The following is a 27,028-nucleotide window of genomic DNA, read 5'->3' as shown; positions in this document are numbered from 1 at the left end:
ATCAAGACAGTTTCAAATAAATGATGGACCCATAGTCCATCAGATCTCTGATGATTATTCTTGCTATGATAGTGAATCTGTAGGCAGACATCCTGAGCAAGACCCAAACTCTGTTGTGCTGGGCATGGTGCAAGCACCCAGACCTTTCTTGTCCAGAACAGCTTTTGAACAGTGAGTTTAGGAACACTGCTCCCGTGTGAAGATTATTTGGTTATGGCTATATGTAAAAATCTTTAGACTACAGTGGTGTTGCCAAAACTACTCAAGGGAAGACTAATGGAACTATGAATAGCCTAGACAGGATGAGTCTGTGGAGATGGCAGTTTTGGAGCTACAGGTTTTTAGCAATTACATGTACCACCTTCTTCCAGAGAAATGGATACATGAATATGCTTCAAAGAGATTAATGGATGTTATAAAAATTATTTGCTGCCACATTTTAAACTATTGACCTCACAATCTCCGCTTGGAATCCTCATCTCATACAGCAGCTTAACCTTTGGATACACTAAATGGATGTAGATCCCTGTGGATCTCTTCATGGTGTGATGGGAACTGAATATTTTACAAAGTATAGTTGGGACAAGACTTTTCTGATAGCTGTGAGATTTAACAGGTGAACTGTGTCCATCTTCCCTAACTGGTTGCTTTTGGGGATGGGAGGGAAGCAAGCCTTTGGGAGGGAGGCTCGTGATTGGATTAAGAACACTTTGGGTGTTCTTTAGTGTTTCTTTAGGTCATCAGTCTGCATTGTACTTTTCTTATTCCACAGAAGATAACTCAGCTATCTCCTCTACACAGTCTTTGCTCATCAATGATTGCATATGTTTGATTGGAGTAACTTTATGTGTGATTACATCTCTTTAAATAAATTGATAGCTAAGAATTTGTAAGGTACAACTGGATGTATCTACATAGCCAGTGCAAGTGTTGCAGCAGTATCGCTGCCCTCTTCAGCATCGTGTAAGATAATGTAACTTTTTATTTCTTCCTAAGGGCTCTCTTGTGTTTGCCCACCCCTGAGTAGGAAGGATGTGAGGAGACAGTTACAGGGGTGGCTCTCTCTCTCCCAGAGTCCAAGACCTTGAGGGAGGTGTGGGACAGGGACAAATGCCAAAATCGCACATGGAGCCCAGGTGTGAGTGTTTTCTTTGGGGGACGCACAGACATCGGGGTCCTCACTGGCCTTTGTGGCGATCTCATTGTGCCACAGTAAAGGGCCGCCTAACCATGCCTTGCACTGGAGACGACCAAACACCGAAGGAGGCAGAAGGCTGTGCCGGACACCCTGTTTAAGCAGCTCGGCAAGGTCTGTGCTCCGCAGCCCCGCCGTGCTCACGGGAGCAGTGTCGGGGCAGCGCTTTTCAGAAGAAGGCAATCCCCATTCCGGCACCGTCCCGGCAGGAAAGCTCCGACCCGCCGTCGTGTTCCACCACCCACATCTTACCCAGGCGGCTGCCGTCCCCGGAGGCGCCGAGCCCTCCGCAGCCTGTGCCGCCGGCGCGGCCCCGCGGCCGCAGTGGCAGCGCCTCCCCGGCGGCCGCACCGGGGGCGAAGCGGCCGCGCTGCTGGCGGCGGGTGGCGCCCGGCGGGCCCGTCCCAGGGGCGGCCCCGGCCCCGCCGCCTTTGTTCCGCTCGGCGGCGCGGCGCCCACGTGCAGCGGCAGCGCCACCGCGCCCGCGCAGCCGTCCGCGGGGGGCGTGCGGGGTCCGGCCAGCCTGCCCCTGCCCGCCGGGGGCAGCGAGGGGCGCGGGCCGGGGCGCCGGGACCCCGGCCTGGCCCTTTAAACCTGCCGCGGCGGCGGGGCCGGGCCGGTGCGGGACACGTGAGGCGGCCGCGGCGTGCTCCGCGCCGCTGCCCCGGCTGCCGTGCTGCTCATGTTTTATCTGGCCCGGCGCCAGCCCCCGATCGCCGGGTTTTTCGGTTTTTCGCTCTACCTCCTCCTCTTTTTTTTTTTTTTTTTTTTTTGCACAGCCCCCTTCTGGTTTTTCCACCCACGGGTAAAGGTGGTTTTTCTTTTCTTTTTCCTTTTTTTTTTTTTAAACCCTCATCCTAGTTTAGTCCGTGGGCAGGACTCGCATAATAATATTTCCAGTCCCAGCAGCTCGCATCACAGACACGAACCCAGGACCGCCCCCCCCCCTTTTTTTTTTCCTTCCCAATCTCCCAGATCGTTTTATTATTATTTTTTAAATGATCGCTCTTTTTGCCCGCTGCTCCCGCTGCTGCCGAAATCCCCGTCTTCGCAGGGTGCATGCTTCTGGCAAGATTGTGCAGTGTCTCAGTCCATTTTCAGTGTGTCTTATCTTAATTTGTCCTGATCCGATCTAAGCGCGATAGCCACCACTTGCTTTCAATTTGTAGGATTTTTTCCCCTTCTTGGTTTGCTCCGACTACCCTCGGAGTATTTCCCTCTCTCCTTGCATTTCCAGGGTTGCAATTTACTTTGCCTTTTCTTCTCTCTCTTTTTTTTTTTTTTTAACCTCTCCGCTTTTGAATTGCTTCATGTTACTAACCATTCCTAAATTGTAAGAGAGATTCATTCCCCCTCCTCTTCCACCACCACCAGCACCACTACCACCATCACCTCCTCCTCCTCCTCCTCCCCTTCTCTTCTCCTTTTTGGCAGCACCAGGACGTCCGGTGTGGTGGTGGCAGCGAGCAGCAAAAGCAGCAAGAGCTCGTTTTGATTCCCCCCCTTCCAAGGTGCTTTGGAGAGACTGGTTTAAGGCTCAGCAGCAGAAGTCACGATGAGTGCACAAGGTGAGGGACCCGGTCAGCCTTCCACTGCTGCCCAGGAGCAACCTGCAACCGCAGAGCCTCAGAAGAGAGGACGAGGCAGACCCAGGAAGCAACCACAAGTCAGTACCGTATAGATACGTAGAGCCGCAGATCTATAGTATTATAGGCATGTACATGTACGTATTATGCTGCAAGTGAAGGAGTCCTGGAGACGGGGAGGGGGGCTTTGTTGTGTGCTGCTTCCCGGCGAGGTGGTGCAGAAGCGTAGCGAGGGGCTTCGCCGGGCGCCCCGGCGGGGGGACCCCGGCAGCGGCGGGGTGCTGCTGCGTGTGGCTGAGCCGCAGAGCCTCCTCGGGACTTTCACTATTGTGCAGGGAGCGAGCTGGGGCTTTTCAATGTAAATGGGGAACATGGAGCAGCGCGGCTCCGACCAACCAGCGCTCGCTGGGTCATTTCGAGCTGATTTTGAAATTGCGAAAGCGAGGAGCAGGGAACGGGGCTCTCCTGTCTCCCTCCTCTCTCAGCCTTTGCAATGTCTCAATCTGTGTGTGTGTGTGTGCGTGTGTGTCGGGTCCCACCGGGGCTGCTGCCGCCTCCGATCTTGACCAGCCCAGCCCCTGACTGCCCCTAGATCCTGAGGTTGGGGGGAGAGGAGGGTGTCTAGAAAGTCGCATAAGTTTTTTCGCCCTTTTTTTTTTTTTTTTCTGGCGTCCCCCCCTTCCCCACCTCCTCCCTCACCCCCGTCATCGTATGCAGAGAGGTGCCCCCGTTGCCGACGGAGGTGGGGGAGGTAGCCGGAGGGGGCTTGCCCTGCATTTGCAACACCTTTTGCCTTTGCTCCGGCGCTTTCCCAGGCAGGTCGAGGCGAGGGGGACTGTTCCCAGGTCTCGACGCGGGGAGCGGAGCCCAGTTCCCACCCACCCGCACCCACAGCCTCCTCCCGGGCCCTGAAAGGGACGCGCTGGGCTCCTATATTTTTGACTTGCCAGACCTGAATCCCCGCTAAGGTTGCCAGATCCGTGCATTATTTCCACCCCCGCGCCCCCCCCTTCCTTTCCTCTCCCGAAGTGCCATTGTCGCATCGCCTGGAAATGCCGCGCTGTGCTCAGCCCCCGCCGCCGGGCGAGGCGGCCCGGGAGCCCCCGCGCTTTGCAGCCCCTCCGCGGGTGCCGCCGAGGGGGGATTTTGCCCGCGGATGCAACCAATTAAACCCGCAGCTTCGCGGGAGCAGCGCGGAGTTGCTCACAGCCCTTTCCATTCCTCCCTCGGAAGTCAGGACTGGGAAGTAGGGCTGCCTACCGACCTCATTTTAAAGCGAGCTTCCGCGGGCTTTAAAAATGTTTACTCCATTCATTTAGCATCAGCCCACCAGAGCCTGCGAGGGGCTCCGAAAACCCGCAGGGAGCTGAACAGCAGAGCCCCGAGCCGGGGGAAACCCGACTGCTCTTGCGCCTCTCCCACCGATGTGCAGAAAGTACTCTTTTTTTATTTCCCTCCCCGCCTCACCCCGAAAAGTACTTTTTTGGAAAGCCATAAAAGTGGAGACCCCTGGTTTTCCCGCTCTGCCCTCGGTGACATTTCCCCCGCCGGAGCGGCTCCGGGCTCTGCCCCCTGTCCCGCTTTACCCCCCGGGCTGCCCTCGCCCGGCCCCAGCACCGGCATCATTGCGCCGGGGCTGCCCTTTTTTTTTTCTTTTCTTTTTTTTTTTTTTTTTTCCCTCCTTCCTATAGCGTTTGAATGTATGGAAGAGAAAGAAAAGTGGGTCTTCTTAGACGTGTTCAGCCCAGATGTTGTGCAGTGCCACTGAGAGCTGGAGCAGTGAGGGAGTCCCCTCTTCAGCCTCCCCTTAACCTACTCGGGAATTTAAAAGCTGAAGGGTTTTAAGCTGGTTTAAGTTAACGAACTGCATTTAATTAGTTTTACCACATCCTGTAATCTGAATGAAATGTACAATATTTAAGACTAGAAGAGTTTTATAGTATTTATGATTCACTGAATAAATATTTGGAATCTGAACTCTTAGTAATTCATACCCATTTTTAAGGACTGGTTATTTACTGTCAGGCAGAGGAGCTAGTTAAGAAAATTGCTAAAATAATCAGTGTTCCTGTCGAGTCACTTTAGAGTTGAGCTTTTGTTTTGGATATTTTCTTTGGTCGATGTTTTTTGGCTTGCAAGTGCTCTGTTTGAAGAAACTTGAACGTTTGCATTTTAATACAAATCAATTATGTTTAGAATAAGTGTGAATATAATGCCGACTGCAGAACAGAAAACAATTCTCCCAAAATATTTGTGCCCTTGAGAGAGAAAACAGTCTAAGCTTACTTTGCACTTTTCCAGTAGTTAGCCTTTTGTATTTTTTTTTCCCAAAAGTTTGTGTTAGAAACTGCATATGGTAACTGTATCTTGCTATAATGAAATACAATTGAAATTAAATGGTAACCATTATTTTCTTTAATAGTCGTTCTTACATGAGTAAAATCATAGCCATCTTCTTTTAAAAATGTGTTTTCTGCTATAACTTTTCCAGGTTTTTATGCAATTCCAAGGGAAGTTAAACTCTTTTTATTCAGCAAAATATTTTTTTTAATTTTACCTCAAGCTGTTTAATTTTTCCTTTTTCATTTTAAATATTGTTAATTCATATGTTTAAAGTAACTTCTCAGTTGTAGTTTATCCTTCAGATCTTAGTTGTAGCCTCTTGCCACAATAGCATGTTTTCCTGTATTTAGGAACCAACTGGTGAACCATCTCCTAAAAGACCAAGAGGAAGACCCAAAGGAAGCAAAAACAAGAGTCCCTCTAAAGCAGCTCAGAAGGTGAGATTATTCATGTGAGAGAGTTCCTAATGTTATTTTTTCATCAACTGGTAGCAAAAAATCCAGTAATTTAGACTGTGAACTGTGGGCTTGGAACCTTTTTAATAATGGAAGCTACATCAAGCATGTATTTTGCATTTTTAAGGCTGGAAATAGCATGCTGCATGAAGACCCTAGGTAGAGAACCTGTAAGGGCAGCTTGATTTTTGTATAGTGTACTGATTAGCGAAATAACATAATTTATTTGATGTATTTACTGAGATCTCCTGTATCTATTAAGGAAATCATTATGAAGGATATTATTTTCTCAAGATATTTGAAGAGGAAAACTAATTTCTTGCCCACTTACAGTGGTTACTAGTACAGAACAAATCTGTATATTAAAGCTAAAGTGTTTTGTCAAACATAGGTTAATTAGAAGTAAATCCAATTATGTGTTGATGGAAATAAGTGAATATATTGAAATTTACAGCTTTATAATGTGATGGTAAAGTAAACTGTGAGTTACAGTAAAAGCCCATCATATCTTGGTTAGTAATCAATTTCAAAGAGACTTTTACTTGAAGTGCTATTAGTCTTCTGAACCATCACTTCTGCTTGGCGACGGGAGCAAACTTATTCTGGTGGTTCTGAATGGATTCAGCCATAGGAGAAGCTCACTAAAGTCACTGCATTTAGTGCATGGACTTTACATCACAGGTACATCGTGAAAATGGGACTTAATTTTATTCACATTTTGGAAAGCTCAGCATTAGAAAACTGTGCTATCAAGGCAGATAATACCTTTCTGTAAGAATTGTTTTGGAGAAGGCAAGTAGTTGTGTGTAGGCTTGAAAATAAATACAGGAGTTTTGTTTATGTTGATGGTTACACAGCAGTTAGCACTAATTTGCAGGTACTAAATTGGAAACAAAAGCTTACAAAATCTGGTAGTGAACTGTAATGCTTAAGTGTCTCAGTATCTTTTAAGTAGATCTGTGACAAAATGTGTGTGGAAGATACTTGTGGCCTCATCTAATTATGGTTCCTTTTTCAATATGCCTATAGTACTGACCATATTAAGTTTGTTAGTTTTCGGTGTTAAAATTGCTATAGCAACTACAGATAAATATTAAATTATTAGGGGGTGACTATGGTTTCACGTCTGTTTTGTTGTAAGTGTTTTCAACATTTATTTGAGGGAGGTTTTCCAACTCTCTTTAAATTTTAAAATTGTTTTTTTACTTTCTGAGCTGGAAAAAAGCAGTATATTCTGTCAATAAGTTCATTAATTAGTAAGAAATGCTTTACTGGTTCAGTATTTAAATCATATCAAAGCCAGTCTGCGACCTAGTGAGCTTAAAATGTTGATTTTTTTTTTTAATGTAGTAAAAATGTTCCTCAGATTAACTTTAAAATAGTTTAAATTTCACTCTTCAAAAGGGAGAGAGCAAGTTTTTATTAGTCTAGCAAGTCCAAATGTGAGCTTTAGTATTTTAAATATTACTCTTAGCAGTGTTGGCTTTCCTAGGAGAAATATTTGTAATAAGATTAAATTTTAAGTAATTCATAGAAATGTGTTTTAAAAAGATATTTCTAAAAGAAATATTAACATTATTTCATTTGTATGAGTGATTTGAAAATCAGTATAAGTTGAAAATAACTTTAAAACATTAATGTATATGGAGGTATATAAAATCAAGAGCTTTCCAGATGATTCTGGTGCCTATAGTTGTTTTTTTTAATCTAATTTATGAACTGAGCAATTTCATTGTAAGGTTTTGATTTTCAGAATGCATCAAGTTACTGCTCTAATTAAAGCAAACCCTTTCGGGTGTTGATAACATAAAAAATTGAGCAAAGACCACGTCTTTTTACCATTAAAAGAAATCTTTTGAGGGGTATGCAATTACAAGTCTTATTTGTTTCTAGGTTTATAGATAAAAATATAGAAATGTTTGATAAATCCTCTAAACCATAAAAGACTTATAAAGCCTTACTAGAAGAAAGTCACTGAGATCACATTTCAAATAAATATTTTAGCTGTTTTTCCAAATTGATAATTAACCCTCTCTAAAATGGTTCAACTTCTCACCAGGCATCTCAAAGTATCTTTTTGTGTAATATTAATTTTCTAACAGTAATATGAATGGAAAGGTTTTGGCACTGTAAGAAAGCTTCATTTGGTAGTGAGAGTATCACCTCTTAAAAGAGTGAGCTATATGTTTGATTTTGTGGTAAACATATTTACACATACATATGCATACATATATTTGTTTAAGGCTTCCTCCAGCCTGACCCAGCTCTGAGAAGGAGAGCTGGCTAACTCAGCTTAAGCCTCTCTACATGTGAACTTGGGTTCTATACCCGCAACTGGAAATTGCTGGAATGTCTAAAGAATAGTGTGTGTGGCCTGTGTTTTTCAAAGGCAGCTCATTGAAATGTATTAAGAGTGTTCACAACATGCAAGAAAAACGTCGGCCAGGAGAACCCACTGAGCAGCCATGAGAAGGCACTCATGATTAATTGATTGGGTGTTCTCTTGCAAACCATTACACATCACAATTAAAAATGTATTGCACAAACTGGCAGCGAGTTAAAAATACTCCAGAACTGGGACTTTGTTTTGTCATACCTCAAAAAGGAAATACCCTTAAATCAGTTGAGAGGCAAGTTACCCCTGAATCGTAGTTGTGTTTTGTATTTAAAATTTCTTGGTTCATGGCATTTTTTTTTTAGCTTTCAGAGCTTGTGTTTGGTCTTAGTAAACTGGCCTTGGGGCATCTGAAAACAAACTGTGCTTGTTAGGAAATTAGCAATGTGAAACTTGACAATGCATACAGAGTGTTGCAAGACCAATTGGACAGCTAATAATGTGGCAATTACTCTAATTTTAGGTAATACGCATTTTTTAAAAAGCCTTGCATATCACGACTTGCTATAAACTGGACACAAAAGGTAAACTGCATTTTGTAGAAAAGCAAACCCTTTCTCAATTCTTTAATTTTCACCAGCAGAAGGAACACGTTAGCAGATGAGAAGAGAGAGAGACACAAAACGACTCTAATCACCTTGTACTTGAGTCCCCACAGTTGGGCTGTTATTGAAGGCTGTGTCTTTAAACAAGTCATTCTGTTATTCATTTAAAATATTTGTAAAAAATTAGCAAAAAAAAGTGATTTATTTTTTTTTTTTTCCTAAAGAACAACTAGTTTTGCAGGAACATCCTAGTTGGGATGTTCCTTTTTAGTTTCCTGGGTGTTCTGTGGTTGAGTTTTATTTGTTAGGCTGAGTTGTGTTCCCAGCCCATCACATTTCCCTTAAGCATTCAAGAGCTTTTCTTTGTTTAGCTCCTATAGTTGGTCTTGACAAAAATACTGTATAGGCGTAAATACTGTCCTGTTTGGAAGGAGAAAACACAATTGTGAGGTTAAAAAAAGGAGTAGTAGCTACTATGTATTTGTCTTGAAAGAAAATATCAAGGGATGTCCCAGGAATATCCAAAAGTAAACACTTTTTAGAAAAACTCACCTTCAGTTAAAATATTTTGAGTTTTGTTGTAGTTATTGATGTAGTGAAATTCACTAAAAATACCTCCAGATCTTGAAACATCACCCTCTGAAAACCAGAACTTGTGGTACTGTGTGTGACTATACTACGGTTTCTATGTTACATGGCCAGAGTTTGGTATGTAGAAAGGCACGTCCCTGAGTTAAGCAGTCCAAAGGTAACATAAAAAAGTGTGCATGTGACCAGGACTCTGCCCTAAATTGGTTCATGAAAATCTATTTGGCTTCTCCATGCTTCATTCATTCTCACCAACACCAGTCCTTATAGGCTTAAAGGGAAAACAAGATCAGATTTATCAAGTGATCATAGCATGGTTATTGTAGCCCCAAAATAAGGGACCACAAAATCAGACATTTTGAGGAAGGTGGAAGAAGCAGGAGGGGACTGACTCCAGTTTAGAATTAAAATGGGAAAAACAGGACATGGAAGCATGATATATTTGTATCTAGCCAATGCCGAAGTTTCTTTTAGGATGTTTTTTTTTTAACAAAATATCTTTTTTTTTTTCTTTTTTTTTTTTTTTTTTTTTAATTTTTAGGAGAGGGACACTGCCATGGGCACGGTCTTTTGACACATTTTGACAACAGCAATCTTCTTCCTGAGAACTCTTGGTTATTTCACCCGACTTACAGCTCTGACACATTTTATCTGAGGTCTCCTGCAGATCATTTTGCAAAGTGGATAGGGTTCTCCAAATTTGGATTCTGTTGCATTTGAGGTCTTCCTTGACAATAGATAGATGCCCAAAGAGCACTTTATAGCCATTGAATTATTTATACTTGTCTTGTCTTGTTAATTGCCTTCAGTAGTACAGCCTCAGTTTCTGTCTGGGCACGGCACATTTGTGCAACAAGGAGGCAGAGATGATGGGCAGTCAGGTCCTAGGGCTGCTGACAGCAGCTGTTTGGAAGCTGGGTTTGGTGGCCCTGTGGTACAGGGCTCAGGTGAATCGCAAATCAGCCTGGGGACTGTTAGTTGCTTCCAGACAGCAATGACTGGAATGGTCATCTTTCTCACCTGAGACCAAAAAAAAGCCCCGACATTTCCCATATAGATCACACACTTAAAAGTGAGTAAATCTAGTACTGTTCCCACAGTGGGACATAGCAAAAATGTTGTGTGTGTATTATTGGTTGTAAGAAATTGCGTATTTTTTCAGTAAATATCGTAGACTTCCGTTTGATAACATACCTGGCTCTCCTTTAAGTTTGGTGATTCCATGTCTTAGCTGTATAGAGCAAGATCATGCCTCGTAGCGTAGCACCAAATGGGAAGAAAACTCTGACAAAACACATCTCAGTTTCAAAAAGTGCTTTAGCGGCTGAAGGCAGCAGCTTCCTTTGGGACTAAGCAGGTACCAGCTGCTGCGTGTAGGGTGGCTGGGAACACATGCATCTTGCTGTCCAGGTGAGAATCCATGTTACCTCTGGGTGGCCCGGGGCTCCCTCTGGATTTGTTCCCAGCTTCAGAGGCAACACTTCAATTAAAGCAAAGAGCCAGCACACTGGCATGTTTCTGATTATGCAAATACCTGTTTCAGAGGAAAAGCAATGCTTTGGCACTTACGTGTTCCTTTTCTTATTAATTACTTGAAAATTATATGGAGAAACATTGAATTATTTGTCTGATGTGCAATAAAACCTTTCTTCAAGTGCTTAAATTAAAATACAGTCTTGTGCTGTTAGGGAAAATACAGCCTGTGTTTGCAAAATGCAACCTGAAAAAAGTCCAGAGGGAAAGAGGTGGCATATTTTCCAAAACTTCATGTCTCTATTATCACCACTGGACTGCCACTACTCCTCTTTGGTTGTTCAGAAATGTTTTGACTTTCTCTTCCTTTGGAATGGAGATAAAAACGTCTACTTTGGAGGTTCTTGTCGTTCATTCTCTGCAGTTTAGCCTGTGGAAACCTTCCTATTTACTTACAGAATCGCTCTGTACCAAAACATCATCTCTGGCATGCCCCGCTGTTTGCTCAGCTCACCTCTGGGAAAGATTGGGTTTTGATAAGAACCATGGAAATGTTTTCCTTCTAACGTGAGGTGGAAATCATATACAGCAGGAATATAGTGCCTTTCAATCTGAAAGGTCCCCAAGCACTTGACAAACTGATACCCAAACCAGCCAGCAGGAACCCTTGGCCACTTCTGACGTGGACCTTCCTCAGGGTAACGCGTGGCACTGCTCATGGCAAGCGGCCGTGCTCCGTGACGGTTTATGGCAGGAAGCAAAGATTAGTTATTCAGAGAAATCTCTCATGTTCTCTTTCCCATCAAGCTAAGTTAAACACCGTAATTAAACTTAAAATTCGTGTCAGGTTTATAGGAACTTCAATTGTGAGACCAAAGTAGTTTTAGCTTCTTTTTTTTATTTTTTTTTTCATAGAGTTTTTGAAAAGGGTCTTTCAGGTGTGGTAAAATACAGAAGAAAATAAATGGCATTTGTGCTTTCACAACAGATCAGGTGTTGATTTATTAAGAACAAGTTTAACTAATATTTTCTGCTAAAATTTATGCCCAGTGTTTCGTGAAACAAACAAATGCAGGGGGCTACAGCTTTTCAAAACTAAGCTACATCTTTTGTTTGCGACCTCCAGGTTATGAGGTATAAAGAAATGAACACTTTAAAAGGAAACAAAACTTTGCAATAGACAGCTACAGTATATAGTAAATGCATTTTAACAAGTATTCTCATAAGAGGGTTTCACCTTACATGTAACACTGGTATAAACGATTAAAGAGCAAGTTTGCTCTTTTAACAAGTCTGAGTGATAATTTTGCCCTTTAAGAGTGTGAATTTTATTTTTCACAGCTTTCTTCTTGGTGAGATATTTGTTTTAAAGGAATTGCTTTTAACTTGCGGGGCAGGTTTGTTTTGTAGAGATTCCTCCACTGCTTCCTCAGCTCAAGTTCTCATTTAGAGGGATCCACTTTACACAGCATTAGGTTACAGTATATGTTACAGAGATTGACCAGCAAGTGATTTATTTAATGACACAGTTGATTTCTAAGGACAAATCAAATACACATACAGTTAACTGGAAAAAAACAATTCAAGGAAATGTGGAAGCACATTTATAGAGTATGTACTAAAAATCTTCATTCTCAGGGACTTTGTATGCAGCAAAAGTGCACTCACTAAAGCTGCTGACAAAATCCTCATCACCCTCAGTGGGACAGGATTCTTTACCTGATAAGGTTTAGGAATGGGCAGAGCCTATCTAGAGAAAATAACCTGCAGTTTTCATTTTAAAGCCTCTAAGTATTTTAGTGTAGCACATAAGTAGTAGTAGTATTCATAGTGTCATGCAGTGAATTAATGGAAGAGTCTGTAAGAGGAGCTATGTTTCCTTTAAGTTGAGCTCCAGGACCAACTTCTGGGCTTACATAAATACAGCTGTCACTTCTAGGGCACCTTGCATGCTGTTTCCTTAAATGTAAAAATGGAAGGTGTGCTTTGGACCAGCAAAAGGTTTGCTTAGAGCTTGAGGATGTTCTTTTACCTGGAAGACTTCACATGAAATAGAGGTTATCTCTCGATATGAGTTACCTCCCAATGTGAACACTCATTCATGGTGAAAGTCTGTCCAAATCCATTTCATGCATCAACATCATGAGACTAAAGGAAGGAACTGTGGCTGCTACAAATTGCTTTGTTTGGGCTTGAAACAGTCTGTATTCTTCATTTAGTATCTATGGGTAGTTTGTGACAGCCTGTGAAAGACTAGATGTGATGTTGTCAGGGGTTCTCAGGTTCCCAAACTGCCCTGTGCCCTCCTGCACAGCCTGCATGCACCATGGCTGGCTGGGGCAGTTCTGAGGGTACCACACAGCTGGGTGTGCGTGGGCACGCTCCTCCGTGCCCCTGGACTCAGCGTGGATCCGGGCCAGGGTCACTCTTGGGCACAGGAGAGGCGTCCGCTGGCCACGCTGGCTAAGAAATGTCAGAAAAGCCAACATAATCACATTCCACCAGAAAACCCATAGAGCGGGAGGGCTGCTTGGTGCCACCCAAGAGATATGAGTATGGATAATGTTACAGGAAAGGAGTTCCTAGTTACCGAGGCTGTTAAATAATGCTGAGGTATAAAATATGTTATGTTTCTTTTGCCTTTACAGAAAGCAGAAGCCACTGGTGAAAAGCGACCCAGAGGCCGGCCCAGAAAATGGGTAGGTATTTCACTTCCAATCATTTGATTTATTTGTAGTGTTATAAAGCATGTTATAAAGTCCATTCTTTTAGAGAACAATTATTTCTGCTTCATTTGTAAAAAAAGAGCATCCATCTTTTGTATCTGTTCTGGTGGATTGAATAAAGGGTTAAGATAGCAGAGAAGTTAACCAGGGCTTCCTACCTTTAGACTCTGGTAGTTTGCTCAAGACACTTTACTATTAAATGTTTGCTGGGAGTGAATATTTATGTGTCTCTTATCAGCATGAAAAGAGGCACAACTCTTCCTTCAAAAGAGAGTAACAATGAGATAACTTGTTCAGTAATTGAGTAACAAAGGTTAAAGGGGCAGTATCAGACATCAGAAGGTGATTAAGAGAGCTGATAACATTCAGATGTAGTGTGCACAAGATAAAATTTAAAAACTGAAACTCTTTGTCCTACATTGCCTGGAAACAACATATTTTCCTTAAGTCCAGTGAGAAAGAAAAAAACGGAACAGCAGGAAACTTGCATTTATAATTAGGTTTTTCCATTCTGGGCCATTCATGCCTCATATAATTGTAGTGGCTGATAATATGTTTCATAAAATTTCCTCTCTCCATGGCTGTTTAGTCTCTAGATGTGGCTATTAGACAAATGTGTTTTGATTCGGCCACAGAAAGATTTCAGTCTCAGATACTTGCAATTCTGCATTCTCACTCATGTTAACATCTAATGCGAGTCTGCCTTTTGCACCTCTCCCCTGCATGTCTTTCAAAAGAAAAGTGATGGATATGTCACTTGAAAAACGTGGTCAGGTATTAGAAGATATGAAGGTGTGGCCATGTGCTCCATCACAAGTTAACATTTGTGATTTCCCTTTTCCAGTTCCCTTTCCATTTTTCTGGCCAACATTTTTCTTCAAACTTCCTTTTTGAATCCACCCCTTCCCATCTCAGTTTTGCTCCCTTATTTTACTCTGCCTTCTATCTCTTTTCTGCAGTCCCATCATTTTCCCCTCCTTTGTATAGCTGTTAACATGGCTGTAAAAATAAATGTTTGCAAAAACTCAAACAGCACCAGAAGATACTTAAAACTACAGTTGTGGTCCTCCAGAGTAGCAGCAGCTAAGCACAAGAGAGATGGCTTTACCAGTCACTTTAAGAAATAGTTCTGTAGTGTTCAGTGATAAAGTACCCCAGAATACTTCTGTGGAGAAAACAGGCTGTTGCACACAAGATGTATTGCTTATGCCTCTGCTTTTTAAGTCAGGCAGATTTCAGGTACACGAAGAAGCTCACTGGCATTAGGAAACACCGTGGTGTATTCAAACATGCCTGTGCTTGGGATCTTCTCAAAGGCAGCTTGCAGAAGGCACATACCAGTTGCAGTCAAACATGGATCGGTTCCTGTCTGCTTCCTCCCGCCCGGCTCAGAGCTTGCACATGTGGATGCTGAGTGTTGCTTGATCCTCACCTTGGGTGCAGTCCCAGGGGAAGCAGCAGAAATAGCTGGTTTATGAGAGTAATTTATAACAGGCAGGCCATCCCCGCTGAATTAGGAATGTGTGGTGGTTGGATAGAGGTGGTTGAAGAACTCTGCAAAAAGGGAAGATGCAGTAGTCTGAAATGTCGGAAGATTTTCTTTTCTAAGCACTCATAGTTGGAAATAAAGGGGAGTTTTCAGTGAAAAGGGCTATACAGAGTGCTTGTGGCATCTCTACTGCTAGAATGTTTCCCTGTTACTTTCGCATCTTTATGGGGAAGAAAGAATGGGCAGTGTCAGTGGAGCAGTAAGTTTAGCATCGGCTGTTTGTCAGGTGAAGAGTCTGTTTTGCTGAAATGGGAATTATTGGTTATCTAGTAGGCATATGCATTACTTTGTTGTGAGCCCGATACTTACAACAGTTTCACTCATTTTTTGAGACTAAGTTATATATGCAAACTTGGTATTACTTGCTGTTGCGCCTGTTGGAAGCATAGTATTCTTTTCCACTTATTCCGATTATATGGTTGCTTCTTGTGATTTTCAGAGGTAACACTCCTGTCTGCAACTTGCATTGAGATAATTCTATAGACTGTGAGAATCAAATGTGACTTTTTTCCATCTCTTTCTTCTCTCTTTCCAGATTAAATTAGGTTCTTGGGTTCCTCCTCTGTCCATGATGCAATGGAGAGTGGTGTCATGTTTTGCTCCAGAAAGAAATGTGGTTAAATTATTATAAGCCATTATGGTACCAACTATAAGCAAAGTGTATAGTTGAAATCAAGGGAGGATTCTACATAAAAGGATATGGCATAGTAGCATCATTTCTGTTTTGACATCCAACATATTCCCAGAAAACATCCATTTTTATCACCAAAACTTCAGTTAAGTCCTTATTGGTTATTTTTTTCTTTAATCCAGTTATATAGCAAGCCTCAATGATGACAGTTCTATATCAGTGAAAGTAAGGAGCATGTAGTTTTAGTATGTAGTTTAGAATTCTGTAGAACAGAATTCTAAATTGGCATGTATTTTCCGAAGTTTGTAACCGTTTTTTTGCAAGTCTAGAGGTTCTGTGTCATATGTTGTTCATCAAATTGTAAAGTATTATTTCTGCTGTTTCCTTCAATATGCACATGCAGAGACATATGAGCTAACAGACCACTGCAGAATTCCGGTAGCTGGTCTTTCTGCCGGTTCAAATTAAGTATTTAATATTTGTGACTCACAATGTATTTATTTATATATTATGTTTTAGAAGTAAATCTTTTTTACTAGTATAAAACTGGGAAGAGGAGGGAGAGCCCAAGTGAAAAAGGCAAGGAGCCCAGTTTATCACAAGCACACGAGACATCTGATGGTCTCTTTAATGCAGTAACGTGTAATTTGGAAACCTGTCAAGGAAAAGAAGACCCTTTGTCAGTAGAACAGACAATAAAGATTGGCAGACTCTTCTGAAAGGAAAATGTTTGGCTACATAGAAAAGCTTTTCAAATGTGGACAGCTAATTGAATAAAAATCCTGAAGATAACAAGGATCACGCAGTTGGGAACTGAACATATTTGGAATCAGAAACAGTGTTTGCTGCTGTAGAACTTATCCTCACTGTAGGTTGCTGCACGTGTGTGAAGTGCATTGAAGACTGTGAGGCCTGTTACCTGTGAGGCCTATTAAATATGAGGAAGGTAAACCCCTTTGTGACCTTGTTACTCCTTCATTTTAGAGGTTTTAATGCAGGAATGTGTTCTAAATTCTTTGAATGCATGTACATTAGTGAGTTAGGGCAAATCAGGAGTGTGCTTTGGAAATGAATCTCCTAATTGTCCCCACTCACAGTATGTCTTGTGGAGGGGTCCCAGAACTCATAGGCAGGATTCCTTTCAAGGGGAACAAAATTGGATCCAGTAGGCATTCAACCTATAGGACTAGGCTAGAGCAAAGTTAAAACCTCTTGAAAGGTGTGTGGTGTGGACCTTAGCTCCTCAGCACCAGCCTTTTTTTCTCCTGCTGGTCCACATGGTGTGTTATAGACATAGCCTTTGATGCTTGGGAAAGGCAGATGAAGCAGTCTGGTTTTTATTAGCAGAATTATTTTATGTAGCATAGGCAAGAAGTCAAATTCATAGCTATGGACATTCGCATCTATGGAGATTCACATTCTCAGAAGTCAGTGAAAGGTTTGTCATTGACTTCATCAGTGCCAGGTTTTCACCACAGAGACCTCATGCCGCTGCTTGTAGAATCAGCAACAGTTTTGCCAATGGAGTCACATAACCCTGTTGAAAGAGTTTACAGTCAAAGCTATTTTATTTTATGAGATTTAAAAAAAAATAAATCATGCATATATCTAGAAGTTAACTGAAAGGAGGGGACTGAAGGGCTATGAGTAGAGCAGGACAATGAATAGTCAATTATTCTGCTGTTTGCTGCAAATAACTGCATGAAAACCCCTGGAAATTTCATAGACTTCTGGTGCTCTTAGGCATCAGTTTAATGGAGAAACCTGAAACCAAATTTTGCAGTTGATGCATGAAAGTGTATTTGTTTTTAATTGCCATTGTTCTTGTTATGTCTTTAGATAGATTTTTGGAATTGTCTGATTTCACCGTCACATTGTTACTGAACCAGGTACAGTGGCATGGCAGAATTGGTCAAAAAAAATCAAGGAACAGTCCAGAGCTTTTTACAGGTTTGAGCAGGATTTTAGTGGGGAGGAGAGACGGCTGATGCCATGCCACAAAACTGTTTTAAAGGATGGAAAGATGCAGTTCTGCTGTTATAATCATGCAGCTTCCATAAGAGAATCATGAATTTCCAAGTTCAGGGTGCATGTGAAACATCCATGTACACATCTTGTTACTGATGCCCAAGTAACAACTGAGTTGTTCCGAAAACCTCTCTCAAGAGTTTTGCTTTCTGCTAGATAGTCTACATAGTGCACTTTGCGTTGGTAGAAGATAAACTTAATTTCCTTAAGCAGGAACATTATCTGATCCAATCATGATTAGCCAGACATTATAGTACTTCTGAAGCTCAGGTTTTTCCCTTTTTACTGAGGGCAGAGTTTGACTTTATACTGAAAGTCAGTTTAAGTAGTGCCAAACCACGTCTAAAAAAATGATTACAAAAATGCTTTTTTTTCCTAGTAACTTTTCCCTTAGATTATTTCCCACTGCAGTTTTGACATAGCTGAGATATCAAACCTTAAACATGGAATTTGTGAGATGCTTCTCTGCCAGCAGTTCCAGAAGGTCTGTGTCAGGGCAAGGACTCCTATTCCTCGTTCACTTGTAAGATTTTGAAAATGAAGTTCTGAGTTTCGAAGAGAACCTTGTTGACTCTGAAGACCCACTGATGTTTTGAGGCTATTTCTGGCCTATAATGAGTCTTTACGAACCATTATCTAAGTAGAAGTTTCTGTCTGGTAGTGCCATGCTCTGTGGCGTGAAGCTGTTTAACCAATTTTGCTTATTTCTCATTGAGCATGGTCATTTTTGTCTCACCAGAAGTCATAGTCTAGGAGGTGCTTAAAGTCATGCTGGCTTCTTTGTTGGGTGGTAGACAGAGGAGGATGCTCTGAGATCATAGTCTGTCCTGCCTAAAAAAGACTTTGTTATAGGTGTGGTGAATTCTTGGCTGCAGATGGCAATCTTTTGCCATTGGGAAGGACGACCTAGGTGATAAAATAAGACTCATATCTGACTTGTAGACAGCAAAACCTACGTGTGAGCCATCGTCCCCTTTAATGCTGTGGTGATTACCAGTGCATCAGCTAGACTGGAGATTTCATTGTTAAGAGAACGTATATTTGTTTGAATTAATTATTCCATGGTCCACTTGAAGAAAACTATGATTTAGCTAAGACTTAAATTGCATGTATTCGATGATGAATTAAAAGGAAGTTGCTTTTTTTTTTTGTAATTATAGAAGATAGCACAGATAATAATCCAGTTTCTTGTACTTGGAAGCATTATATCACTTCAGTTACTTTACATCTTTACAACTTTTGACTGTAGCATCTGTGGTGTTACTGCTTCATGTGAAGCACATAATGAAAATTTGCACATTGCTGTTATTTTAATCTTCCAAACTACCTTACCTTCTTTGTGGAGGTGACTGATATTATTTTGTAACAGGGTAATGTGAAATACCTTCTTTGATGAACATGTTTTACATCTCTTTGGGCAAGACTGTCACCTGGGGGGAGGAGTCATCATTTTAGTTGTCTAAAGAGCCTGAAGGGACTTTTATAATTACGAAACCCAGACTATTGATCTCTCGCCTTCAAAATTCATAAATCTAAGAGGTGGGTGAAGGACGTGAACTGAAAGCCTTAAAAGCTTAATGCTTAATTCCAGTTCAGATGATCTGTAAAAGAGATCATCTCTCAAGACCTGAAAATTTTGACAAAAGCAGCTTCTCCTATGACTAACAGATACTTAATGTTGTGGCTTGTTCTTTTTTTTCCCCAATTTTTGTCTTTTTAAAAAAACTCAGCATTCTGGGAAAGGAAAAAAACATCTTGCATGCTTGTACCAAATGCATAAAAAATTCACTACAAATATGTTGTGTCTGACCTCTGTTTAGAGAGGTGTATGTCTTCATTTCTCTAGAAGCTTGTCTAAGGAAATAGTGTCCTTCCTTGGAATATGAGAGTCCTATTCCTTGCTGGTATAAGTAGATGTGGCACTGTTTATTTCAAGTGAAGATCTTCCTGTGGACCACAACAGAAAATTTAGCCATGGTATTTCTTCTCTAAAATACATTTATCTTACCAAATGGATATTTCGCTCATTCTGTAGTTCACTTCCACTTCTGTTAAGGGATAATAAAAGATACCCAGTTTAGCTAAAAAAATATTTTTACTTCAGCTATCATTTCAGAATCCTTAAAGGAAAATCTTTTATTCTGTTTGAGCTTCAAAGAGGAAATTCTAACAAGCAAAAAGTGCTGAAAGTAAAAAATACAGCATCTGTAGTGAAAGATAAACTGAAATTCTGAGCTGTTACATTTTTATGATCTCAGATAATGAGTGCTAAAGAACTTTAAAAACTAGTTTTCCATTTGGATGTGTATTTTGATTTTCATAAGCCTCGTTGCAGGTTTTACATATGAGGAAACTGAGCACTGAGGCTTCTCATGGCAGTATCAGGAGGTGTTTTTTGCACCTTCAGTGTCTGAATTCTCAGTTTTGTTGGCGAGTTATCAGCAATTGTGCATCCAACTGCCTGACAGAGCAAACATATCAGGTAGTAAAAATTACAGGCACTCATTCTTGCTCCTACAATTCCATTTTCACTGTTGAAAATGTTATGAATGCAGAAAGAGAAGCTGGGCCTCCCCTCCATTGAAAATGTGTTCCACAAGGTTAATTGCCTTGCCCAAGGAAATCTGTAGAAGAGCCAGGAATAGAACTCGGATTTCCTGGCAGCCTGCCCTGTGCCTTCAGCTCAAGGCCATCCTCCTCCAGCGAAGCTTGCTTGCCAACAGGTTGGCCGAGGGAGGGAAACAATGCTTTTACATTCTGTGTCTTAAACCAATACCTGATTTTTACCTGTTTCTATAAACTCAGATGTCTCTCAGCATCTGTAGCATATGTCTAGCTGGTGGGCAATGATGGGTAGGAGTAAGATATTTTAAAAGTTTGTGTATTCTCTAGATACAGGATAGAGTGGAGAGATTTGGAACCAGAAGGGTTTGAACCAAACCCACATATAAGCCTGAAAGGTATTTGAGGTGTATTGATGGTATTTTCTTATCTTTGTAACTTAATTACATTATAGGAATCCAATACTTATGCAGTAAATGATAGATGTAGTCATGAAACCAAGGTGTTCCTTGAATGTTTTGAATGTGTTTACTTTGCTTTTCAGGGCTAGCCGATCTGAGCCATAGCTGTGGGGGACAGGGTTATTCCAGATCACCTCACCCAGAGGTAGTATTTCCATTCCCTGTCCTCTTGAAAGGTAAAGGTAGTGGTGCGGAGGGAATGAAAACCCATGTGTTAAAGTGTGATCTATGATAGAAGATTCCGAGTCAAGACTTTTAGGTTCTCTTAGGATTTCTGAGTAATTGTGCAGCATATTTAATGTAATTTAATTTAATTGTGCTTTATACTGCAAGCCCCAGTAATGCAGTAGCCTTACAAGACAATATCACACTTTTTCTCTGCCAGTGATAGAAAAGGGCCATCTCATAAATGGCAGTCAGTCCCTGTGTGGGTGAATTTACTCCCCTCGATTAAGAATCGAAATAATAATTAAAGAGGAGTAATACTTTTGGCTTCGTTCTGCATTCTTTACAGATCCATGCAGGTGATGTGGATGCCGAAGGAATGCAGGGTTGATCCTCTCCTGGAAGGGTTGGGAGAGGCGAGTACTGTGATAATTAATATTTGAAGAGTGCTTTCAGGTGTTTGAATGAAAGTTATTACATGCTTTAAGTGCAAGTATTGTTATTTCCTCTTCCTTAATCCTGGGACTAAGCCTCACTTTAAATTGCAGTACTACACTTTAAATTTGGTACTACATTTTAGGAACGAGGGTAGATTTTCAACAAGAAAGTGGGCTGCTTTCAGGAAGTAGCTGCAAAATATCCTCACCAGGGGGTGGCTTCTAGTTCTGTATCACACAACTTGGAGTGAGGAAGAAAACAATTTTTGTATCAACAGTAATGTACTTCATATGTGATTTAGTTAGCATGATGCATTCTTGCTCTGCTGTCTTGAATTTATTTTGTGCTAGGTACTGATTTAAAATACAAAGGGAGCATACTTTACAGTGGCGTTTACAAGTGTTTTTCTATCTCAAGACATATCTGAGATATTCCAGACTGCAAATGAAAAGCAAAATAAAAATAGATGGACAAGAACCTGAAATTTGATAATTGTGACTTCACTGGGTGCACTGTTTAAATAGTCAGATTGGAATATGCACTTCAGTGGTTTAAAGATGCAGTAGTGACACTGCTGCTAAAGGAGGAAGAGATCTTTTCAGGTCTGAGAGTATCCAGATATTTTCAGTCTTTGGGGGAACCCTGAAACAGAAAACACTGAGGCCTGGGAAGATGAAAGACAGAATGAGAAAGCCGTATGTTGAGGAAAATGTAGTCACGGTGTTGAGGCTGATAGTGCTCATAGTGCACCGTTTTGTTTTGCAATCGCCTGTTACTCCCTGTTCAGATTTCACAGAAAATGCTTATCAGCTTTGCCGTTACTGAAGGCTGTTGGTGGGATATGATTTCCTTGTTCGCAACACAGAGAGGCAGGGAGGCTTCTCCCCTATTGTTTTGATGTTGTAGTGATTTCTTCCTAGGAAGGTAACCTTGCTGTGCAACAGCAGCCTCTGGCCACTCTGAGCTGACAGACAGGAGAAGGTGTTTTTGTTTTCTGAACACAGGCATCTCTGGGTTGCATCTTTTTTCTTTCATAGCCTGGCATTTTGGCTAGCCCATGATACATGCTGCCTTACTAGGATTTTAGGAATCTACCCAGGAAAGTGACAGTTGATACAGCTGGCTCGACAAAACCCATTCTTATTTAGTCTTTATGTAGTCAGTGCTGTGAAATAGCTGCCTTAGGCTGCAGGGCAGGTTGCACTCACCCATCTTCTGTGATCCACCGAGCTTACACTGAATTAGCTCACCCTACTCCTCCACTCTGAGTGTCGGGAACCAGAAATGTGGTGCTTCCCTTGTGCTGCTCAGGACCTATTTGCTTCACCATCTCATAAGGACAGACATTTCATGGAGGAAGACTGGAAGTCCATCATTAGTATAACAGGCTAATAACTGGAGCACTGAGAGACCCTAGGTCCTAGGTACTGCTCAGCCAGGGCTGAACCTGTGTGTCAAGAGAAGTGATGTGCCATGGTCTGGCTGAGAACTCTTTAGACCCAGGGCTGCCATTAAAAAGTAGTGGGGGCACATGGGGGAAGAAGAAAACAAGGAACAGCCTGGCCTGGTGCATCTGTGTAAAGATCTGGGTGTGACATCCCTAGGGCTGCTTTTTCTCTGATCTAAAATGCAGACAGTGGAGAACATAGCCTGGAACCCTACTTCTGTCTTAATTTCAGAATGAGCCTTAACTAACAGCCCTTTGCTGTTTATTTTTCTTCTGAAGCCTTTTCTCTGCCTGGCATTTCAGCTTCAAGAGAAGGGCTGGAGAATACTTCTCATCCAGGAAACCACAGGAGCTGGTGATTAGGACACTTGTCTGGGAGGTGTGGGTTTGCATCTTTGTCATGTTTACTAATGGGCAGACTCCCTGTGAGCACTCTTGCTCCTGGACACTGAAGTACAAGTTGGTGTGAGTGGAGTTATCAGTCCTGATCTTACCTAATTCTGAAGGTTTCTCCAAAGGGAAGAACTGGATTTTAGGTGGCTGTCAGCTGAAACCTGAAAAGCGGTGAAGCGTTAGTTGGGAGGCTAAGGTTTGCTACCTTAGACTAACAATTTTGAGCACGTTCAGCTAATTAAACTTCAGTCTGCAGAGGGCTTTAAGTGTAAGTAGGAAAATTTTAGGCAGCTGAGGAACTTACAGAGATAGACAATTGCAGAGAATAGATGGATCGGATCCCACCCTAGAGAAATTTCTGCACACCTGAGACATCATTTGTGTGTTTTATAGCATGGCTGCAAGAAATTTGCAGGCAACAACTTGCTGTAATCTCTTTGCACGTTATTTTAATTCTTTCTCTTACCAGTTCAAATGGTGTTGCCAGTTATTATTGCAAGTATTGTGGAGATTCATAGTTTTTTTGGCAGTTCACTTATATATCTCTGTGCATGCTGTTTCCATAGCGGTTTTAGGAAGCTAGTTATTCATAATGTATGTCTTTATTCTGCTTTTTCTTTTTACTTTTTAAAAAACAAACTTGCTGTCTTCAGTTTGTTTTATTCCTGTCTGTCAATCCTGAGAACTGTTGAACTGTGGAACTGCAGGGTCAGACTTCAACACTACTTACAATAATTTAAATAATAGTACTGATAAATTCTACTTGAACTAATGTATTACTTGTGTATCTGTATCAGTGTCAGTGAGAACGGAGTCTGGTCTGCAGAGGTTGGTTTGCTTTGACTGAAAGCGATTTACCAGTAGTGGCAGTCTCCATTTTGTTGCCTTTAAGATTATCAGTGAATTGGCAAGATTTCGGATTTTTCCATCCCGTCTATTCAGACTAATTGCTGGGATCTTAAAAAAAGCACCAAGACTGGTAGTTCCTTTATACAGCAGAGATCGTGAATTTACCCAATATATTATCCTAATCCATTTTGACTGTTATATCAATTATCCTAATAGGCAGCAATTGTGGCCTTTTACAAGACGTAATACGAACACATATGTGAGTTTCGCTATTATGATCTTATCAAAGTTGCATTGTGTTAACATGTTCCTGGGGTTTCCGTAGTATTCACACAGAACCCGTTCGTGCTCTGGCTGCTCCTCCTGCATTGTTTCCTGTTAATGACGCTAAACGCCTTGAGAAATCTGCTTGGGGACTCTTCCTTCCATAGACGAGTGTCTGTTTGAAAAAAAAAACAACTCACACAACGTGTAGACAAAGTACATACAGTCCTTGGGTCACAACATTAAAAATGTGGAGGAGACAAGGCTATCTCTGCCATGGCATGCACTCTTGCATTCATTAGCATTCATTAACATCATAAACTATTTGGAGAAGGTAGAGCTGTCTGCTATTTTAAAGGTGCTTCTTTTGCAAACTTGCCAGTCAAGTCAGGGAGGACCTTTCAAGCATGAATCAACTGTTTTATCAAGCTTTATATGGAAGTCTGATTGAGATATAGATTAATGGTCTGTCAGTGGCACGTGGTGCCTCTGGTCAAGTATTGATTGAGCATGCAGCCATGAGAAGCATGGTAAAATCAGGCTTGCTGAAGTTATTGGCCAGACTCCCAATGAAATCAGTTGTCTGGATTTCAGCCCTTCTCCATCTGCCCCTAATGGGGTATATAGCTGTGTGTAGTAGTTGGTTCTAAACTCTATATATTTTTCAAATAGCCATGTTTGCACAAAACTCAGGTAATTTAAGGAAGAAGATCTATTTATGTTCAAGTTAGACACCAGGTGAACAGAAACTTTACAGTGACTATCACATGGCAAGAATAGTACTTGAATTGATCTATTAATATGATAAATTGATTATTTGGATCAAGAAGTTTTGAGCAGTCACTGCGTGAGTAACAGGTGGGCTAGACTTGGACAGAGATATAGATAGCAGATTTATATTGATTCAGTTTTTTATTACAAAGCAACTTGTGTGCCATATAAACAGCGTTGCTTCTTCAAAAAGTAGACGTTTTTACTTGTTCAGTCACTTCAGTGGAGTATTTGAAAACTGGAAAATAGACACCTCTGCACTTTTACCTTCAGCAAATTTTTCAAAGGTACATGAAGATGCGGTTTTGAAAATGCCTGAATAAATCTTGCTGCTTCTGTGTGTATAACTTTCATTAACGATATACTCAGCTGTGGTCATAAGTAGATAATACGGAGTATACATTACTCATGCAAACAAATTCGTTTTCAGGCAAGTCTATGTAAAGTACAAAAAGACACTGATTATGATTTTGAGTAAGGGAAAGAATTTGCCTTTTCATCTGCAGCATATATTGAGGGAGAAAGTTTTGTGCATCGCACTTTTTGTTTAAACTAGTTCAAATTCATTAGTTAAAGGCAATATCCATTGCACAGAGAGCAACAAAGTTAAATTATATTGTAGCTGAAGCTCACACATGCACACACAAAAAAACATTTCAAAGTTATATGCTACTTAATAATTTTGCTCCAAGCAGAAGCTACTTCATCTTTTTCATTGCTCATTTCAGGAAGCAGAAGGTCTCAGAAGCCTCTGCAGGCAAGCCAGATGCCATTGGTTTCCAAGAAAGAGATTATTAATCCTATACTTCCAAACCACTAAGGAAGCTATTTAAGGGAGAAGTTAGAGCCATCATGATCTTTTTCCATAATTATAAACCATTGTTTTTTGCTTTGCATTATTAAAATTTCAAATAGTTAATTAAATAATGTCCCAGAGCAAGTTTTGTACATTGCAAAGCTCTGTACACCCTTCTTTACACCCCCAAAAGCCATAATCTTAGTGTGTAATTACTGGGAGGCAGAACTCCGTTGATTTATTTAGCTTCATTTTTTGTTGGCTTGTTAGTTTTCATAAAAGTTTTTAGTAGTCATAAAAAGCCAGGGGAGGGACTCTGTCCTTCCTTTGCACTTTTGCAATGTAAGCATTCCAGACACTTTGCACAATTACAGAGGCAGGGGTGAACTGTAGGTGCATCTGTTCTCAGTTTGTCTTCTCCAGGTTGATGTTTGAATACTGAGCTTTCCTGCTCTCCCATTCAGGGCTACAGAGATGTCATGGATAGAGGCTTCAAAAAAGTTCTCATTTTGAGTAATTTGAGCACATCAAGGCAGCTGAAAAATTGAAAAGAAAGAGCAGCACAATTTCATTTAAAAATGTCTGACCAGATTTATTTCGAAACTCTCCAACAAAATAAACATCTGGTCCAAGACTAAATATGAGAAATTTCAGGTAACCTTTGAGAAGATCAGCAAGGAGTAGAAGATGGACAAAAAGAATAAACACAGAGCCCAAGTCTCTGTAAGACTTGGAGCAACAGGGAATTGTCTTCTGAACTCCTGTGTTCTTGGATTGAATCTGACCTTACCAGCTGTCAGCTCAGGTGTGTCCCATGTGCTGATATTAGAGTTTCGGGTGAGAGAGTGCCTAATTATCCATCTCTTATTTTGCATGGCTCTGTGGGGTCAGTCATAGCCCCTCTGCCTCTTGCAGTCTAGGAAACTGAAAGAAAAAATCATTTGTTGTTTTTCAGAAGCAGAAGTGATGCAGAAAGCTCTTTTCTTTACAGAAGTTCTGTTCCATATCTCAAGGTTCAGAGTAGTTGTCTCATATAGCCGGGTTAACTTTAGAAAGATACAGTTCAAGAGTTTTCTTCCTGTCTGCTCTCCTTCCAGTTTTTGCCGTCACGTTCCTTTTTTTGGACCGCATTGCTCAGCCAGACACCTGGGGATCTTCTAGTAACTAGTTCATTATGGTTATCTCTCTTTATCAGGGAGGGAATAGCCAGACCCCAGAGCCAAAAGCCGTGTCAGCTTGAGGATGAGGGCAGAATCATGGGAAGTTTGAAGGCAGTTCAAAATCACTTCATTCCCTTCATATCCTGTCTTAAGCTGCACGTTTGCTTTTGCGCTTCCAGAAAGTACAGCAAAGAGCTGGACTCGCAGC

General features: G+C 41.3%; 1 protein-coding gene across 9 annotated transcripts in view; it reads left to right on the top strand.

The window, feature by feature from the left end:
- Positions 1-1,171: 1,171 nt before the first annotated feature.
- The window catches only part of HMGA2 (high mobility group AT-hook 2), a 120,240-nt gene continuing 94,383 nt past the window's right edge, over positions 1,172-27,028 (top strand). Inside the window, exons 1-4 of one of the 9 annotated variants that reach the window (XM_065048556.1) lie at positions 1,172-1,309; positions 2,630-2,861; positions 5,475-5,561; positions 13,229-13,279. In XM_065048556.1, coding sequence (XP_064904628.1) covers positions 2,751-2,861; positions 5,475-5,561; positions 13,229-13,279 — 249 coding nt within the window. In that variant the 5' untranslated portion in view covers positions 1,172-1,309; positions 2,630-2,750. Of the gene's footprint in view, positions 1,310-1,758; positions 2,007-2,217; positions 2,862-3,839; positions 4,217-5,474; positions 5,562-13,228; positions 13,280-27,028 lie in introns of those variants that run through there. The other 8 variants (XM_065048549.1, XM_065048555.1, XM_065048554.1 and 5 more) reach the window with 8 other exon arrangements.

This window comes from Columba livia, chromosome 1, assembly GCF_036013475.1.
Source record: "Columba livia isolate bColLiv1 breed racing homer chromosome 1, bColLiv1.pat.W.v2, whole genome shotgun sequence".
Taxonomy (NCBI): Eukaryota; Metazoa; Chordata; class Aves; order Columbiformes; family Columbidae; genus Columba; species Columba livia.
The sequence above is the reverse complement of the archived record's forward strand: the minus strand, read 5'-3'. Positions and strand labels throughout refer to the sequence as shown.